General features: G+C 35.6%; 1 protein-coding gene across 3 annotated transcripts in view; it reads right to left on the bottom strand.

Annotated features, from left to right (window-relative positions):
* ccser1 (coiled-coil serine-rich protein 1) overlaps positions 1–19,039 on the bottom strand; it is a 70,121-nt gene that overhangs the window by 36,930 nt on the left and 14,152 nt on the right. For all 3 annotated transcript variants that reach the window (XM_082188359.1, XM_082188357.1, XM_082188358.1), the window contains 3 exons: positions 18,601–18,715; positions 6,826–6,967; positions 2,099–2,176 (listed from right to left, as the gene is read on the bottom strand). In XM_082188359.1, coding sequence (XP_082044485.1) covers positions 2,099–2,176; positions 6,826–6,967; positions 18,601–18,715 — 335 coding nt within the window. The remainder of the gene's footprint in view (positions 1–2,098; positions 2,177–6,825; positions 6,968–18,600; positions 18,716–19,039) is intronic.

The raw sequence follows: 19,039 nt of genomic DNA, 5'->3' as shown, positions 1-19,039 counted from the left end.
TTTGAGTGGCTCCTCCATCTGTCTGTCCTAGATTAAATACTTGAGGCAAGAAGGGCGACGAAGGACCTAATAAATGAGAATGTCCTACTATCACAGAGCCCTGATCATAAAAGGCAACACTTAGCATCACTGCAATCGATACAATCAAAAGTATCCTGGTGGTAGGTCTGGGTGAAACATATTAGATTAGTTTTGCTATCCTTCCTAAGACAGAGAAGTTTCAAGAGCATCTAATTGAAACTTCAGTTAGAGCTATTAATGCATGTTAAATTCATTACTTTGAATCAATTCAAATTAAACGCTTTAGTAAATATATATTTATTACATAAATATTTGGTAAATATTGCATTTGTTACAATTCATCCATCCTTGCTGGGATGCTGAAGCCATTTATAGTTTATACTGGTTCTAAATTTAATTGACAAAGTGAAAACTTGGCTTGATTATTTTCAACAATGTTTGTTTTAAAAACAGTATATTACCTTATTCTGAATCTTATTGGATACTTCACTCACTGAAGAAGTCAATTCAAGATAACACACACTACCGTTCAAAAGTTTGTGGGGGGTTTTTTGGAAAGAAATTAATACTTTTATTCAGCAATTATGCATTAAATTGCACAAAGTTGAAAGTAAATATTTTTACAATGTTACAAAAGATCCCCAATTCAAATAAATTATTTTCAACTTTCTATTCATTAAATTATCCAGATTTTTTTTTTTGCATGCTTCCTTACTAAATATTAAGTAGCACTAATGTTTTCAACATAATGCAAATCATTATTGCAAATCAGTGTATTAGAATATTCTGAAGGATCATGTGACACTGAAGAAAAATAAAAAACCCAAGATACATTTTTTTTGTGGTATATTGCCCAGCCCTACCTGGCAGTTTCATTACCAAGAATGGTACAAGTTTAGAGAAGCACAGGGTATTTCACTCATGTACTTTGAAGGAAGGCATAAAAAGGAGTAAATGTGATAGATGTGCTCAATTATTTCTGTCTAAGGAGGTTTGTGAAGTTATAAACTTCAAACAGGACACCCTCAAGAGTGGCGGGCACACCTACACTCACTTACCAAGGAGTTATTAATGCGCAGCTGACAGGGACACCAGGACGAATGAGTTGGTACCCCAGTCCGAGCTCATTTTACCAAAATGCAGAGCAAGAGGCTCCATTATTCCCTTAACCGACGCCCATGCTCTCGCCGCAGGAGAACTCTTTCCGCAGGCTCTAATTATTAAGAAGGTGGGGATAACAAATGTTTGGTGAGAGAAGTTTTCTGTTCAAAGTAGGACGAAAAGTGACACGGTTCCGTCTCAGGTGGATGCTAGGGCTTTATTTTTAAAATCGGGATTTTTTTTTCCTTTTTTTAACGGAATGAATCAGGACAAGTCCCACCCCTCTCCTGTCAGTTGAACACAATGTCAGAATGCATGGCGTCCTATTCTAAGCATCTCCCTCTCCCGCTGCGTGGCGCTAGGCTACGGATGAGCCGGAATGTCACGTGATTCGCTGCCGCAACCGCCGCTTCTGTTAGCACTCCATGTAGGTCAGTAAGGAGGACAGAGAAAGACACAGACCTCATTTCCACTTCGCAGTATTTTTGAGCCATTCGGGGGGAAAAAAGCCCTGATGAAAAACAAAATCCTCTTCTACCAAGCAAAAGCTCCTCAAACAAAATCAAAAACCTCTACCAATAAAAGCCCTAGCCCATCTCCACAAGATCAGCGCATGTAATCAAATAATCTCATCAAGATAGTGGGAAAATTCATTGATGGTGGAGAAAAATGTAGCTCAAATTGTATCAAAGAGAGAGGCCAGAATGAAAAGAGTAGAGAGTGTTTAGAAGAAGCACAATGGAGTAGGAAAATTAACAGCATAAAACGGAGAGACCTCTGTCTCTATGCAGTCGTTTAGCACCGTCATTATGTTTTATCTACGGGCTTTGAAATCTTCAGGGAAGAAAAAAATTAAAGTGAGCCTTTTAAATCAAAGTGTGAACCACCAATGATACCTCTGCAGCAAAGAATGTGTTCATCCACATTATGAATAGAAAAGAAACATATTCCAACAACACTGAATGCAGACAATTACCTTAAAGGGGAGTGATTTCTCACTGCAGGGGCTTATGGGTAGAGAGTGAAGGCTGCTGGCAGGACTGGTCTCAGTGCTCTGAAAGGCAAATATCATACATCTTAATATTTAATGAGTACATGAAAAGAAAATTATTAAAACAGACTGTAAATAATATTCTGCTCATCTGACTCTGAATTAGTTGGTTCTGAGGTTACTACACTTGGTCAGAAATTTAAAAACAAACTTTATAATACTGGCAAGACTACAAGTATATCCAAATGTTAGCCAAAGCCTTCAAAATATAATTTACTTTACCAATTGCATGTACAAACTGCCATGACCCCATTCATTAGCTATTTTTGAATTCTTTTTTTTTTATTCATGTTTGTTCATGTTCATTCATAATACATTTAATAATGTTAATCTACACAATTTGAAATGTTAATGTGTATACCGTATGTAGAAATGAATATTAATCAAGATCAATAAATGCTTTAAAATGTTTTTCATTGTTGCGCTCTTGATACCCAAATAAACAAATTGAACCACACTGTTATTACTCTAAAACTTACTAAAGAAACTCAATGGGAAATTAGCCAGTGTCGCACATACAGTATGATGTAATTATATCATCCAAACATGGGAACTAGCCTCAAACTCTTCTCCCCTTAACCACACTACTGCTGCCTCTCCCCCATATTAATATGTGAGAAAGAGAGCTGTGACACTGTCAGAGACATGGAACACTTTAGTAGAGTGGCCTGCAGACAATATATATTGAGCGAAAATAAGGATATCGGGTAAGTAGGGATGCACCTAAATGAAAATTCTGGGTCGAAACCAAAAGTCAAGTCACATTTATTTATATAGCGCTTTTTACAATACAGATTGTTTCAAAGCAGCTTAATGGAAAATTATGCAAAAAAAGTTTGTTTCCAGAAGAAAATAGCATCACAGTCCAGTCCATTCAATTTAACATTTAATTTAATATTCAACAATAATATTTACTCTAGAGTGGCTATATAGATAAATATAGATATAGATATAGATATAGGTCGAAACCGAAAATGGGTTTTAATAATTATTTATTTCTTATTTTAAATTAGCTTTTTTGTATTAATATTTGACTTTTTCATTAAATTCAATCAATCAATTTAAATGATAGTGAGTAAAAAAAATATATTAAAAAATACAAGCCAATAAAATAACCACACTTTTATTGAAAGCAATACTAATTGGACAGAACATGTATTAATATATTAACATAATATAAATTAATATTAAATATCAATATAATTATTCTTTATTCAGTTCTACACAACAGAACCAGATTTAACAGATTTATTTTTTTGACCAATTGTCCAAATAATGTATAGTCCAACAAAGCTATTATCATCAGAGCATTTGAGCAGATAGCAGAGAGTGGAGGATCAGTGAACAAGAAGGTAGGCATCATTTTACCAGCTTTTGCCCAGCAGGGCTATTCCACACCATGTTACAGCACAGTAAGGCTATTGCAAACAGTGGCGGTATATATTTTTTGGCCATTTTTCCTCTTTCGGACAAAACAAATGTTCGGTGGGCGAAATCTTGGTGTATCCCTATGGGTTAGTTTAAAAAATATATATAACACTGCACTGCTAAAGGGGATGAACATTGGCCAAATCAAAACCAAAAACACAAAAAAGTAGCAGTTCTCTGTAATATGCATCTCCGTAGCAATATTTGTGGGTGGGAGTGGAGAGGGACCATGACATGCAGCTACTCCACTGACAGAAAAAAAAAAAAGGGAACGAGGAGACTATAATAAAGTAGTTTGACTGGGTCTATAAATTTCAAACAAGGTACAATAGCACAACCATTACAATGTCATTTTGGTAAATGTTTCACAGCAAACATGAATGAATTTTAAGCAGCATTTCAGACTCCATAATTACTAAAGGATTCAAAACTGATCCGGCATGTGCTGCTTTTGATTAATGCGTTTTCTACGCCTGCATTTTAAGTGCAAGGAGAGGACAAGAAAACTGTAATGAAAACTGCAAACATATTGAGGTAATTCGAAAAGGTATAAAAGCAAAAGCAAGACAAACGTTTCACTAAAGCTGATTCTTTCCAGTGCATTCAAACAAAAACTACTAAACGACAGAACACCACAAGTAGAGCCAAATTTGTTTTCTGAAAAATGCAAAACCATAATTTAAGAATTTAACCTGTTCAATATTAAAATCTCTGCTCTGAATATAAGGTAATTATCAAAATGGTTATGTATGCACATGGCTACATCTGAACTGTTTTTGCTGGCGGGAAATGCAATAGTTATGTAAATGAACCAGGCAGGACGCACCAAAAAAAAATAATTAAAACAACACAACAAAAAAAGCCAGTTTAATCCACGAAGGATGTATGGCCAGGTTTTGAATGCCAATAGGCAATACAGTACATAAATGTTCAAAGGTTTAAGAGCAATTTGATTCAAGCCTAGGTAAAATTCAGAAATGTCTGAGGTTAGACAGTCTCAACTCAAGTTCTGAAACCAGTCTAGAGCTTTTCTATTATAGGAACTAAGTGTGAGCAGACAATCTATGGTAATTTGACATTTACTATTTTACATTTGACTGAATCAAAAACTCTGAACATTTTGAGCAGTCCTTACTGCACTGCCCTGAATTAGTCAGAAACGAGGTATCAAATTACCAAAAGACACACAAAGAAAGGAAGAACAGGCTATGCTTAATCTGTGGTCAAGCTAATAAAACCAAATGTACAAGTCGTTGTGATTCTTATTACACTGTAGTTTACAAAAGCTGAAGGAAGATGGCTAATTTGCATGTTAATGAGAAGAGTCAGTAAAGAAGCCAAAGAACTTCCTCTTCAATATTCATGTTCCTCTGTTGTGCACTGCTCTCTGGACCTTCACAAAGTAATTGTTATTTTGAGGGAATGTAAAACAGAGTTCATGCAGCTACGAGTTGGATGAAGGTGGAATAGAAATGCGGGTGTTCTGGTCAATAAATTAATTTGGGAGAGCAATATACTACAATTAACAGTAAGGGATTACACCAATAGCTTTTTTTTATTGTTGTTACTTAAAGAGCATTCAATAAATGTGCATATTACTACCACAACAGAACTAAAACACTTCATCACTGTTCTGAAAGAGTAGGGACACCGTTTTAAAGTTATGTACTATTTTGTCTAACTTTTGGCCCTTTAGGGGTTAAAAACAAACTGCACATGCATTTTGCGGAAGAACATTGTTTTGGTTGTGCTTTGTCTTTGCGTGAATGTGCAAATAAATATGATCCTTCCCAATACATCAGTGGTTCTCAATGGCGTTCCTTGGATTAATTATATAGGTTACACCTGCATACTAAACGGAAGTATGGTAATGTTTATTGTATTTATTTACAGAAGTATATTATATCATACCTCAAACTTGTCTAATAAACACTACTGGAGTCTGTGTGTGATGACGTTGCAGGTAGTGGCGTAGTGCAAATTCACTAATTAATGTTCCAAGTTAACAAGTAGCAGGGAGTAGTGAACACTGCGTAGGGACCCTGGCTGCGTCCAAAAGCTGAAAAATGCTGCCTTCGGAGGATGCACTCCAAGGTAGGAAGACATAAAGCCACGTCCAAATCTAATGTTAGCTTCACTTCCTGTCTCCTGAGATACCTTCATCTGATCGATTTTTTAGGGCAGCATAGATGTATATGATTTGATTTGATTTGATTTGATTTGATATGTATATGATGCCTTTGATATCCCATGTCATGTGCGTTCCATTCAGAGACAGTTGAGCTAAAAAAATAAAGATCGCAACTTAAAGTTGCTGTTGGTGGTCAGTTTCTGTGTAAATGTATGTTTTTGACCGTTTCTACTTTTGATGTTATTTCTAGAGAGAAATTATAAGATATTGTAGTATAATTATAAGTAATTGTAGAAATTAAATATTTGCTTAGTTATTATTAAAGCCTGTTATATTTTGTTGTAAATGATTAAACCGTTATGCTGTCTCAGAAGCCTGTCTGAAATCAGTTTCGTCAGGTACCTTCATGCGCAAATGTGTCCTGCAAAGTCATTGCCTGATAATGCCTGGTACACATTGCATGATTTTAGGCTGTCCCAGACGAAAGATTTCCAATCATGCTCAAGATTACATTTAAAAGCTTCATATTAGTGTTTTATTTTTATTTTATTTTTAAATAATAATAATAACCTAAATTAAAAAAAGGGGAAATTTCCATGTACAATTAAATACACAAACCGATACCGATTAAAAATATAAATATCAATAAAATATAGGAATGTAACCAATTTGGCACCAAAACAATTCTATCAAAAACATTAAATTTACAAAAATATAAAAAGTGCACCCAAAACGTATATAGGCACTAAAATAATTTATATATAAATAAATGAATTGCAACCACATGATACTAGACCTGTACAGAATTACTTACTGTAATGTTTCACTGGCTGAACAAATCGACACTGGGACAGTTTTCTAGCCATCACAGCCTTGTTTTCATTTGAGTCACACCAAGTATGGTGTCTACTCTACTCTAAGGTCTACTTACTGACTGAATGTGGCTCTTTTGAGTGTGATATCCTCCTGGTGTTGGCCCTGAATGATGAGGCATGAAACTACCAGGGCACGGAGAGCTATTCTACCTGTTCTAATGTACCCGTGATGAAGGCCATAGCAGCTTCATGAATCAACTGTCAGTGTGGAACATTACCTCCTGCAGGGTCCTGCGTAACCGCAGCAGAAGAGTCTTTACCGCGGTGCAGTCCTGCTGCATCAGCCTGAACGGCAACGCTTCCAGCCCGGCCAAAGTTTCATCATCACGAGACAGACAGAGAGACATCGGCCGCTGCTCCCTGGAAGGATCATAAGAAAACAATTTCTGTGAGCAAGAAAACAGAGTTTTGGGGTAATGGTACAAGAAAATCAACAGAAAAAATGGATTTCCAACATTTATTGGCAAATGAATGTGCATAAAATGCAATCCATCAGCATTTAATGCAATAAAAATATCAATTATAAATGTGACCTCAAACAAAGAATCAAATGTAAAAAACGTTTAGTCTATTGATTGCATCCAGATTTCTGGACAAATGAACCGATCAATCATTTATGTAGACAATGGGATCAAATTAAACTTGATTAGGAGTGCTTTTTGAAAAGACAGAAAGGCAAAGGTTCAGAGTGGAGAAAAGACCCTCGAGAGATAATGGAGCAGATAGTCATACCCTCTTCATCAAGTCCAAGTGGATACTAATCTATATATAAACTAAGGCAATTAGACTGTTAAGAGGTTTCAAAAATATTATTTTTTCCAACCTACTAAGATCTTGACTGAACTAGTGTTGTCATGATACCGGAATTTCCAAATTCGATATAACTTGAAAAATATTGATATTTGATACAAATTTCGATACCATAGGGGAAACTGACATATATACCACCATACAGATTATTTGTGATCTCATTTTTTTTAATAATTTGGGTGATTTTGTTGTAATAGCTTACACAGCACAGAGAGGCTTTATTTAAAGCTTCTTAAAAAAAAAATAATAATAATAATAATAAAAAGACAAGTAACCAATTGGTAATAAAATAAGAACAAAAACAAATTGCAAACGATAGCACAAATAAACCAAATAGAATAAAATTAAATAAACAGTTTTTCAGGTGGGTTTTTACAGTATATCCGGGTAAAAGAATACTACAGAAATGAAAGTAATGAAATGTAACATAACACTAGATCATTTTCATAATAAAAATTAAATACAGATAAATGCTTACAATTAAAATTTTCAGTCAAGAGCAGCAAGTGATTTTCTCTTTGTCTTTTGTTCTTTGATTAACATGACAGACAGCAGTAGGAATATTAGGCTGCTGTCACTTTAAATGCTTATGAACAGATACAATATACTGTTACACAACATGCGTTTTCTCTAAACTATTTACGTTCCAAAACTGACTGTATTTATCTGAATACTTAGGCAGGACAGACATTTTGACATAATTTTGAATGTATTTGACTGTTTAAGGACGATAAGCCATGTCTTTTCCAAGGATGATGTACACAAAATAAAAGACTTCCCACCCATGGGTAATGCAATATCTTTTTTCAAGACAAAATCTCTTTCATTCTCTCTTCATTTTTGAAAGAACAAAAGCCCACAATTGATCAATACTATATATATATATATATATATATATAAATAAAATAAATCTTCAAAGGAAGCACATAGTATTTGGACCAATAGAATCCAGATCTCTTATTGAGAGTTCAACACAAAACACTCTTGGAGACCTCTTGTTAATTTCGACACTTTGATTCAGCTCCAGACTTGTCTTTATACATTTCTGGGCTTAGGATCGAATTTATTTCAAGTGCGTCAGAAATAATTAAGTATCTATGCTTTTTAAAAGTACAGCAATAACAGAAGATCAAAAGGAACCTCAGAGTTTTCGATTAGAATTAAGCATCGCTTCCCTGGAACCCCTCCAACAGGAGAGTCGACAGAGTCCGTAAACACAGTGAGTCTTCCAGACAAACAACTGACACTTTTGTTGTCGTTTTTCATTACCACGCAGTTTATTTCAGGGCCTTTGTGGTGAGTGTCCTTGGAGCAGCAAGAAGAAAGTGAAATTTCACTTTGCTACTCCATGGCAGGTTACAAGCTTTCCATCTCACGCTTGTCAATTAATATCACCTTTTAAAACATCCTCCCAGAAAAATGGGAATGTTATCTTTTTCCTCAATCCATAGCATCGACTGGTAAAAACATACTATCCATGCTGAAGTACACATTCTGCTTAAGTGAATTTACGAAAGATTTCATAAATGGCTTGTGTTGCTAAATGCCTCAGAAAGCAGACAGAATCCTGACTTATTCATGATCCTCACGCTGAGACATGGCATAGGAGAGGATGTGCTCATTCAACACACATTAAAATATTAGAGCATGTATAACTCAGTGTCTGCACAGAAAGCCAGCAGCAAAAGCAAGCTTCATTCTTTGTTTTTGCCTGTGAGAACTGACTACGCCACCTAACAGATTCCTCTGATTTTGTCTTTTACTGTGACACAAGTCAACGGACGAATTTGTCAAAGCATGGTATGGAAATCGAATTACAAAAGCAGAAGTATGAAAACACACTTTATTTCTTTAAAAAAAGGAAATCAGAGTGAGCACTGCAGGAGTGATTGTATATTGTGCCTTAACAACTCTAGATTTCCTTTAGCTTGGACGCCCGAGACATTCAACACCATTCTCAAATGTTTTCCAAAAAAACAACAAAAAAAAACCACTCAATTTTGCCACTTTCAAGCAATTTCCAGCCACATTACAAACACAGGCCTGGTGTCAAATGCTGCCTCTTATAAGCAGAACTGTCAGTGTTATTGTTCTGTCTGAAAGGGGATGTTATTTACTTGACAGAAGCTACTGTATGTATCAGACAATTATATAGATTCAATCATTAATCAACATTTTTGATGTCAGGGCCTCTATGATTCAGTTTAACAGCCATTGTGTTTGGCTACAATAACTAGAGTAATCTAAAGATGTGAGGTGAAGGTCACACTGTGACAACACTTAGCCGATGAACATGCTAACAGAAATTGAGCCTTGTGATTGATTTGAAGCAGTTATATGCAAGCAGTTTGTCATTCAAATAGATATGCTCAGACTCGAATTGATTTCAATAGTTTGGCGTTAACATGTAGTCAAAGTACAAACACAATAGTCAAGTACACATAAAATTACATAGCATACACAAATGTAAGGTAAAACAGTCCACTTTTAACTACATTGAAATGTTTGTTACGCATGTATAGATTTGATTACAAGTGCACTGTTGTTAAAAATTTTATTTTATTTTATTTACTTTTATTCAGCAAGCATGCATTATATTGATCAAGAGTAAATATATGTATAATGTAAAAAATATATATAAGCTGTTCCTTTGAACTTTCTATTCATAAAAGAATCCTGAAAAATGTATCATATCTTTCACAGCTATTTCTAGTCATACAAGTTTAGCCCAATTTAGACATGCCTGTTTGTTTATGTTAGTTCAAATTATATTACAAAACATTTAAAATTAGGAATAAAATTCTTTTGACCTTTAGTCAGTAATTCCAATCCTACAGCCCCCCTATTGAGTGTTGCCACATCTATGAAAATATAATTAGCTCATATATAATAAGGCAGGAGTACATCTACCATATTTAGTGTTATGATTACTTCCAATCATCTATTTACAAGTGGACGACCTTTGTTAATTTATAATAATAGAGCCTACAATGTCTTAAAATTGCTGCCTACGTAGGAAGCTCACTAAGTTTTGGAACAAAGCCTAAAGATAACACTTTGTCCCAAGATGTACATAAAAGCTGCTGACCTCAGGGTGTTTTCATTATGCTTTCATTATGCTGAACATTTACACTCAGAGTAACACCTACATATTCCACTCGAATCATTAAGTCACCTGCATCGCCTCACTACATAATATCCATTATCACCTCATTTCTGGCCATGATCTGATTATGCCACTGAATCACTGTCACCTAGTTTGTTCTTTTATGCATATGACCTCTGCTTAGCAGGATGACATCCTCCCTGCATGAGCTCTCATTTAGAGGCTGTATGTGTTGAGAGGCAGAGCACTGGAGTTCTTTACTGGCATCTGTCAGATGTAAAAGACTCCCTCAGGTGAGTCGATGTTCTGTATTACATCTATTAGCACCGTTTTCTCAGTAGCCCATTAGCATCCTCATTAGCATTAGGCAAGACTGGCCCTTTGTTCTTTTAATCACATATTAACTTTGCACTAGAGGAGCAGAATCCCGCCCATGTTCAGAGTTGCATACACGTGTTGGAAATTTAACGAGTGATATTAATGCTTGGCTCTAGGAGCAGTGTTCCGATCAGAGAAATGCTCACTGCTTTTGCTAAACAGTTCCAAAAACGGATCCAAAAACTGTTGCCTTTTTTCTGTTGATACAGAGAGTGACTGCTGTATAAATTGAGTCTACAAGATGCATTCATGTTTGATTGAGAGCATGAATGAGAGAGAAACAGAGAGTGAAAAGTGGTATTAAATGAATTTGCATGATCCTTCCTGCCAGTCAAAGACTAATTTTCACACTGGGGAATCACACACATACTGATTTTGACGGTATGACCATAATCGTACATCACAGTACGAGTCATTTTATATCATTGTAACAGTATAGTACAATATCGTTTTGATCAACATAAAGCATCCTTATAAAGCTGAATAAAGGTATTCATTTCTTAAAGTACTCACTCACTGACCACAATGTGCAAACAACTTTTTAAAGATTACTCATAACAAATAAAGCAAACAAGCAAGCATCATATCCTGCTCTCTAAATATTATTTTGGTATCGGTCATTAAGGACATCCTGCATTGGTTGACTACTAGCATTGCATATTTAGTGACCACTCTTCCTATGCTCATTTCTTTATGCCGCTGGCCATTTTGTTTATCTAAGCAAAATGATTTGACTAACACAACAGACTGCAACAAATTGCTCAAGTCATATGAATGCAAGGATTTCTGGCAGCATTAGTAAAAGTCAACCGTTTTCACACTGCCATCAACCATCTCCCTCAAACTCATTTTTGCACTTTGACTCATTTTTATTACGACGACTAGCTTCAGGCCAGGATCAGCAACCTCAGCAATGACATCATCTTTGTTTGTTGATTCTGAACTTTTCAACCCCAAACATCTCAAAAGCTTAAATGTGTTGATTCTGCTCATTATGTGACGTCCCTTGTGGCTTAATTGTGGTTTATTTATTTCTAGCATGGAATTATGCTATGATGTCAGAGAGGATGCAGTAGTGGTTGTGGGCGGTTTTTCGACATTAAAGCAATGTTTCTGGTTGATCAAATATGTATGCGTTTGAAGGGGTAATGTGTCACAAGTGTTACACATACGGGGTTAATTTAAAAATGGACAAATTCCATGGACATTTAACATTAAATCTTTGTTTCTCCTCTTAAAAATATATTAATAGCTCAAAGCTTTCTCCTTTAGGTAATGACTTTTAATTTTCTATTAGAGAGTAACTTGGTGTAGAGGACAATTATAGACAACACGTCAAAGACTTCAAAATAATTTATTCACCATTTATGTCTAAGAACAACTTGTGTTTCAACATTGCATGGCTTGTGGATGCACATCAGTCGAGGAGGCGGTCAGCCTCACAAAGACTGTGTCCAATCAGTGATGTCACAAGCTTCCTTGCTACATGTGACAATGGATTCTGCCGCTGTGACTCAGCCAGATTCCCTGGAGACTTTTCCCGAGCCAGATCTCACACACACATGCTGACTACGGAGAAATCGACATGACGCCACAACCGAGAGCGTGATCAAAGGTTAAGAATAAATCACACCCCCAACTCCACGTTTCAGAAAAAAAAAAATCCCCACATCTGACTGGTTCACAGTAATTAGTAATGCTCAAACTAAAAGTCTCTCGCACCTTTAGTCACACCTGAGTTTTCTTGAACGTCCCCTCTCGCTCTTTATTCGAATCACCTTGACAGACTTGGGTAAGGAGACTGGGGAAAGTAGCACAAGGCCAGACATGCTGCCTTCTGTTGTGGAAGACCACAGCTTGCGGAGAGCTGAGGATTCTGCCCCCTGCTGAAGCAAACCTGCTCCTGAAGGACACAAGGAAGAGAGAGGGAGCGAGAGCCCAGCTGGTCCTGAGTTTTGAATCTCCGTGTTTGTGCGTTCTCTCTCTGGGCTAAAGGTGCACTCAGCACAATTACAATTTAAATTACAATTTAATAATTATAAAAATGTAACCATTTAAATAAATGCATTTATGACGACAAATCATTATATAAAATGATATTATTAGCAGTAGTACAGGTAGCAGTAGTATGTTTGTTTAGATCTGTTCAGTTTAGTCCTAAACCTGGTAAAGAATTTGCATGTTCTCTAATTCATGAGTTCTGAGTTAAGAAATATGGTTTAAATTCATGAGTAAAATAAAATCTGTGATTTAAATGACTTAAACTTAAATGAAGAGATGTTCACATTTAGATCCACAACATGAACTACACATTGTCACACCTCAAATGGATTTGTGTGTGTGTGTGTGTGTGTGTGTGTGTGTGTGTGTGTGTGTGTGTGTGTGTGTGTGTGTGTGTGTGTGTGTGTGTGTGTGTGTGTGTGTGTGTGTGTGTGTGTGTGTGTGTGTGTGTGTGTGTGTGTGTGTGTGTGTGTGTGTGTGTGTGTGTGTGTGTGTGTGTGTGTGTGAAAAAAAAAAAATAATTGCAAACAACTGCAATGATTGTTTAGTTCACTGAGCACTTATTAATCAAAAACTGCTATTCTAACCTATTATTACAAACCTATTCTGTTATATTCTTTTGGGGACGAATTAGTAGGCATATTCTATTTGAAACATGCCTGTTCATGGCGGCCACCAAGAAGGGTCACCTTGTAGGTTAGAAGAGATTTTCTAGGTCTGACTGAGTCTTCTAGAGTCTTCCAGTCATATTTTTCAAAAAAAGTTATTAATTTCTTTACGTGTGAAACTTTTAATGAGGAAAAAATTACTGAGCGGACCTTTAAAGAAAAGATGACCAAAATATGATTTAGAGAAAGTGTAAAAGGAAACTAAATAGGTCTCATGAACAATTCGATTTCTATCTTCCTCAGATGACATTGCTGATAGTTTGACTAAATCAGATCGAACTGCAATAAAGACTTGGTAATTTTGTTCCACACAAAATGGAAGAAAAATAAATTGAGTTTGATTTGGGTTTCCTTTATTTTAAACTGTGACACTCTCTGTGTGAAAGCTATATAAGAGAAAACTCATCATAAACCTTTGCACCAGTCTATGGCAGAACTGTTAAGATGAACTGAGCTCTTCCTTCAGCTCTTCCTATAGCTTCATTTTTCTGCCTCTCTTCACAGAGCAAAACACTTCCTTCTGCCTCTCTTCAGAGCTGTAAAATGGGCTAGCGCCGCGTCGCTGAGCGAGAAAAACATAACACGAGCTGCCGTGCATCAGTCTAGCTGACGGTTGATGCGTTTTCCACACCAACAGCCCAGATTTCGCCTTGGGATAATATATCTTGTCACTTAGTCAGGGTGTAGGATTATAGCCCATCAAACAGTGCATCCTCACAGCAGAAAACAGGCCTCCGAGCCACTGTCCATTAAAGACATCTATACTAGCTGACACCTCCCCACCATAATGACACTATACTGCAGTCCAATGCATCTTTCAAGAACCCTGAATGATGAATTTGACAAATATGAGAAAAAGCCAACTACTTTACTTCTTTTGAATTTCATTATTTTCAAGGCTGGGTGAATTATTAGATGCTAAGATCAAGAGAGAGAAAACAAAAAAGGATTGTTCACCCAAAAATGAAAGTTTTGTGATCTTTTACTATCACTCATGTTGTTCCAAAGCAGTATGCTGCTTTTATGGAATACATTATTTTTCCATACAACAATAGTTCATGGCAATTATGGCTGGCAGAGCTCCACTAAATAAAAGAAAAAACCATGACTGGTGCTCTATACTCTTCAGAAGCCATATCATAGCTTTGTGCGAGGAACTGATTGAATTTTAACTCATTATTCACACGTTCAGATGTGTGTCATAGCCAAATATGAAATCCAAATACACTACCATTTAAAAGTTTAGGATTTGTTTTGTTTTTGAAAGCCTCTGCATTTATTTGATCAAACATTCAGTAATCGAAATATTATTATTTTAAAATAAACGTGTTTTTTTTATTTGGAATTTATTTTAAAATATTTTATTCCTGTAATAACAAAGCTGATTTTTCAGCATCATGACTCCAGTCTTGTCACATGATCCTAAAGAATTCTTTCTAATATGCTGATTTGGTGCTCAGGAAACATTTATTTTTATTATGAATGTTGAAAACAGCTGTGCTGCATAATATTTTTGTGGAAACCATGTGGTGAATTTTTTTCAGGATTCTTTGATGAGAGAACATTAAAAACGATGCATTTATTTGAAATAGAGACATTCATAAATTTAAAAAAAGAATAATCTCTTTTGATCAATAGAAAACATCCTTGCTTAAAGTATTAATTTCTTTCAAAAAGTCTCACTTTTAAACTGTCTCTCACATCTCATTCCAAACACAATACAAAGTTGTGGGGAAGTTTTCCAATAAATAACTTTGTGAGAGAAAAACTCATACAGCTTCAGAAAACTCAAAATATCATGTACAAGTCATATGGACTACTTTTATCATTGTGTCATGGTGTTTTTTTTAACACTATGAACTGTTGTTTATGGGGGGAAAAACTTTATAACAACAGGGTTATACATTTAAAATGGCATGAGGGTAAGTAAATATATACAGAATTTTTTTTTTTTTGGTTGAACAATCAATTTAAATGCTGTTAATATACCATGTTAAGTCACAAATAAGAACTAATGAAATTAGTTAGCACAGCATAAAAAAAAAACAGCAAGGCTGACGATGAAAAAGAAAAACAAGGTCGGACAATCATAGCACAAATTGTGAGATCTTTAACATGATGAGAACAGAACAGTCCTGGGGTGCCATAAATTCAGAAAAAAATACAGGACTTCCTCAGATACAACATAAACCAAAATAAAACTGGTTTGCAGTGCTACTCAGTAAGAAATCTCATTCAAAACTGTGTCAAAGATATCAAGACAAGGTCATTCAATCACCACCTGCTGACAAGGCGAAAATATGTTTTCTAGAAGCAGCATGCCTTTTATGTGGCATACGGTAGCTCAAATACACTATAAAATGTCATATAAAAGTGTAGGTCTGGAAAAGTACTTTTCATAAGCTTTCAGCAATATAGGGTAATATTTGGCACTGCAGTGTTGCATTTAAAAAATGAAATCTACTTAGAAAACAAATACAGAACTTATTACAAGTAGTTGACATGTAGTGGTTCGAGTATATTCTGTAATCATTTCAAAAACTCCACTCTATTTTGGGGCATGCTCTAAAAACTGTACAAATAATTATAAGGTCAGGAAATGTATTCAATTTTCTAGGCTAATTTCCATGCTAATATAATTTGCTCTGTGTCCACATGGGATTCATCCAGTTTTGAAATGACTCTGCTGTCATTACGCACAAGGATGAAACTGCCAGTCAGAGTAGACAGAGTTTGAGAGAACGTTATCAAATCAAACAAACTGTCGGTGCAGTCAATACCCTTGTCAATGGATCAGAGAAAGTTTGATAGTTTAGGGAACAAGATGCAAAACAGTGGAGGAAGTAGGACTAACATCCGCCGAGAACCTGACTGTATAAATTAGTTTAATCTCACATCGACATAATGATTTTATTTCTTGTGTTTGGCACAACACTTGGCATGCTAGTTAGCGAACGCTGTAGTTCACTTGGTACTCTGTGAATTAATTTGATCAAAATGCATCAAATCGGACTAAAGCTGTGCTTCTGTTTAACATAGTAGGACAATCCCACAAATCAGTAGTGATGCTCTAAAATCAAAATACTCAGAATTGCACAATAGACTTAGCACACATACAGAAAGGGTGCAAATCACAACTGTAAACGAAAACTTCTTTCCATCAATATATCATTCATTACGATTTACATTATGGCAAAAGATGTCAAAGATTCTGTAAATACTGTAAATGTTCAAGTTTCTGTTCACACTTTCAGGCAAGATTTCTGGCTTTCTCTTCTGTGAAATATCAGTTATTTATAAACATTATTGCATTTCCTTAGAAATATCTGTAACATATCTAATAAATAGAAGCACAGACGTGTTTAGTGTTGTACACTAAAATTATATGATCAATACGTTATGACAGCAGCATATGTTTTTACATTGCTTTAACTCATCAAAATAAGTTAAGCAATTTCTTTGTCAGTTTAATGCAATTTAAGTTGCAATGACTTAAACATCCAAGTTGATTGTACTTAATTTAAAGCAGCAACTTTTTTTTTACACACTTTCTCCTGTCAAACATATTTTGAAAGTGTTTTAGTGAAAACACTAAAACATTTTCATCATGTTTCAACAGTTTCAACATTTCATCTTTTGTGTTTCACAGAAGAAACAGTCAGAGGTTTGGAACGACATTAAGGTGAGTAAAGAATGACATGTTCATTTTTGGTTTAACTCCATGTCCCTGTACAGGCTAAACATAAAAAGTACTAAATGTTTTCTATAAAAGAGCTGACTTAGAAAATATGAATTTAATAATGTCTCTACACTGCAGTGCTGACTAATTGTTTTCTGTTATTTTATGACCACATCAAGTCTATTAATTTGAGGGATTAACGATAAGAACGTCCCAACAGTTCAGGCCAAAGCTGAGAGATATTCGGATCTGTCACTTGCCCTTTTGCGACAGTGCATATCATTTTCAGCTTACTGCAATGCAGCTTACTACAACTTAATTAAATAGTTAAATACTAAATATTTGTTTAATATTAAATAGCTTATAAATGTAAAATAACACTAAATAAGAAAAAGCAACTTAGTTTGTTTACTGACACATACATAATATATTTAAAAGGGTTTCTTTTTCTTTTTCAGGAAGACACATTACATTTATCAAAAGAAATAAAAGCTGCTTCATGCTCTAAACCAGTGTTACGACCTGCGTTACTTGTATTTGTGTTGTTGAGCTGTTTTTTCTCTCTCTCCCTTTTCTTTCTTGTTCTGTCTTTGACTTCCGATAGGTTGTCAGATGATGGGGTGCACAACCGTCATTGGCTGTTCAGTCGAGACGTGGTCTTTATAAGAATGCAGCTGGCACTCGATGGAGAGCTCATTTCTGGTTGTGATTGTGGTTGTGAGCTCCTGAATCTTTCTCCTGCCCTGCAGCTTTCTTTGGGTGAACTTGTTTGTGCTTAGTTTTTTTTTATAGGGAGTTAGCTAAGCCAACTGTACTTTATTTTGCTGTTTGACTAGGTCATTTAATTTATTCTTTTTACATTTCTTTTTTTTTTTCATTTTGGCCTTTAGTCCCCCGAAGCAGCCCTTCAGGGCCAGATTTGAGAAACCCTGTTCTATCATGGTTTCTATTTTTCATTACTGATAATAATAAGAAACATGTTACTTGTGCTGCAAATCAGCATATTAGAATTATTTTTAAAGGAACACTGAAGACTGGAGTAATGGCTGCTAAAAAAAAACTCAAATAAATGCAGCCTTGGAAAGATTAAGAGACTTTGACAGGTAAGTAACAATCTGAACTACAAATCTGACTGGGCCAGCAGAAAAATCATTATTGTAGAGCTCTGCAATTCTATTCAGTTTATGAAGCAATTGAACGATCATTGTGTGGTTTGCAACAAGGTAAACCCCATTACAGAGTCATTAAAGTGGGCATGTTACATTATCCCCCCTTTCGAAGCATTCATGTTCACACAGTGTGTCTGTGAAATTGAAAGGTTCGCAGTGAAGCTCCAGTAAGGAAACGGTACCTGAGTGGGGGCTCCCTGGGCTCTCTTCCAGGGGTCCGGTCGGTGGAGGCCTCCAGGGGTGAGGGCAGCAGGTTGAGGCATGATGCAAGGGATTGACTGGAATCTTCCTGTGAGACTGTAATAGCAAATCAAGGAGAAAAAAGCCTCTGTATAATAACAAGCTTCAACTTTCTTTATTTCCTTGAAATAAAGGATTTATTTTGTTTATACAAACAAAATGTAGTACTTTTTCGGGTTGTCACTTGTCCAATGTGTAAATCTGGGTCCTGAAGCAAAACCAGATGAGAACCACTATTCATGCCAAAATGACTTTATGCATAAGCGCTGCGATATTTACTTCTCTTGCAAAAAAAATGCCTTAGCAAATATCAGCAATGACATCCGCAGAGTTTATCTGTCTAGAGGCTTTGCCTGTGGTGCATGTTAACGTGTAGCGTCA

Source organism: Leuciscus leuciscus (genome assembly GCF_965113295.1).
Source record: "Leuciscus leuciscus genome assembly, chromosome: 13".
Lineage (NCBI taxonomy): Eukaryota > Metazoa > Chordata > Actinopteri > Cypriniformes > Leuciscidae > Leuciscus > Leuciscus leuciscus.
The sequence above is the reverse complement of the archived record's forward strand: the minus strand, read 5'-3'. Positions and strand labels throughout refer to the sequence as shown.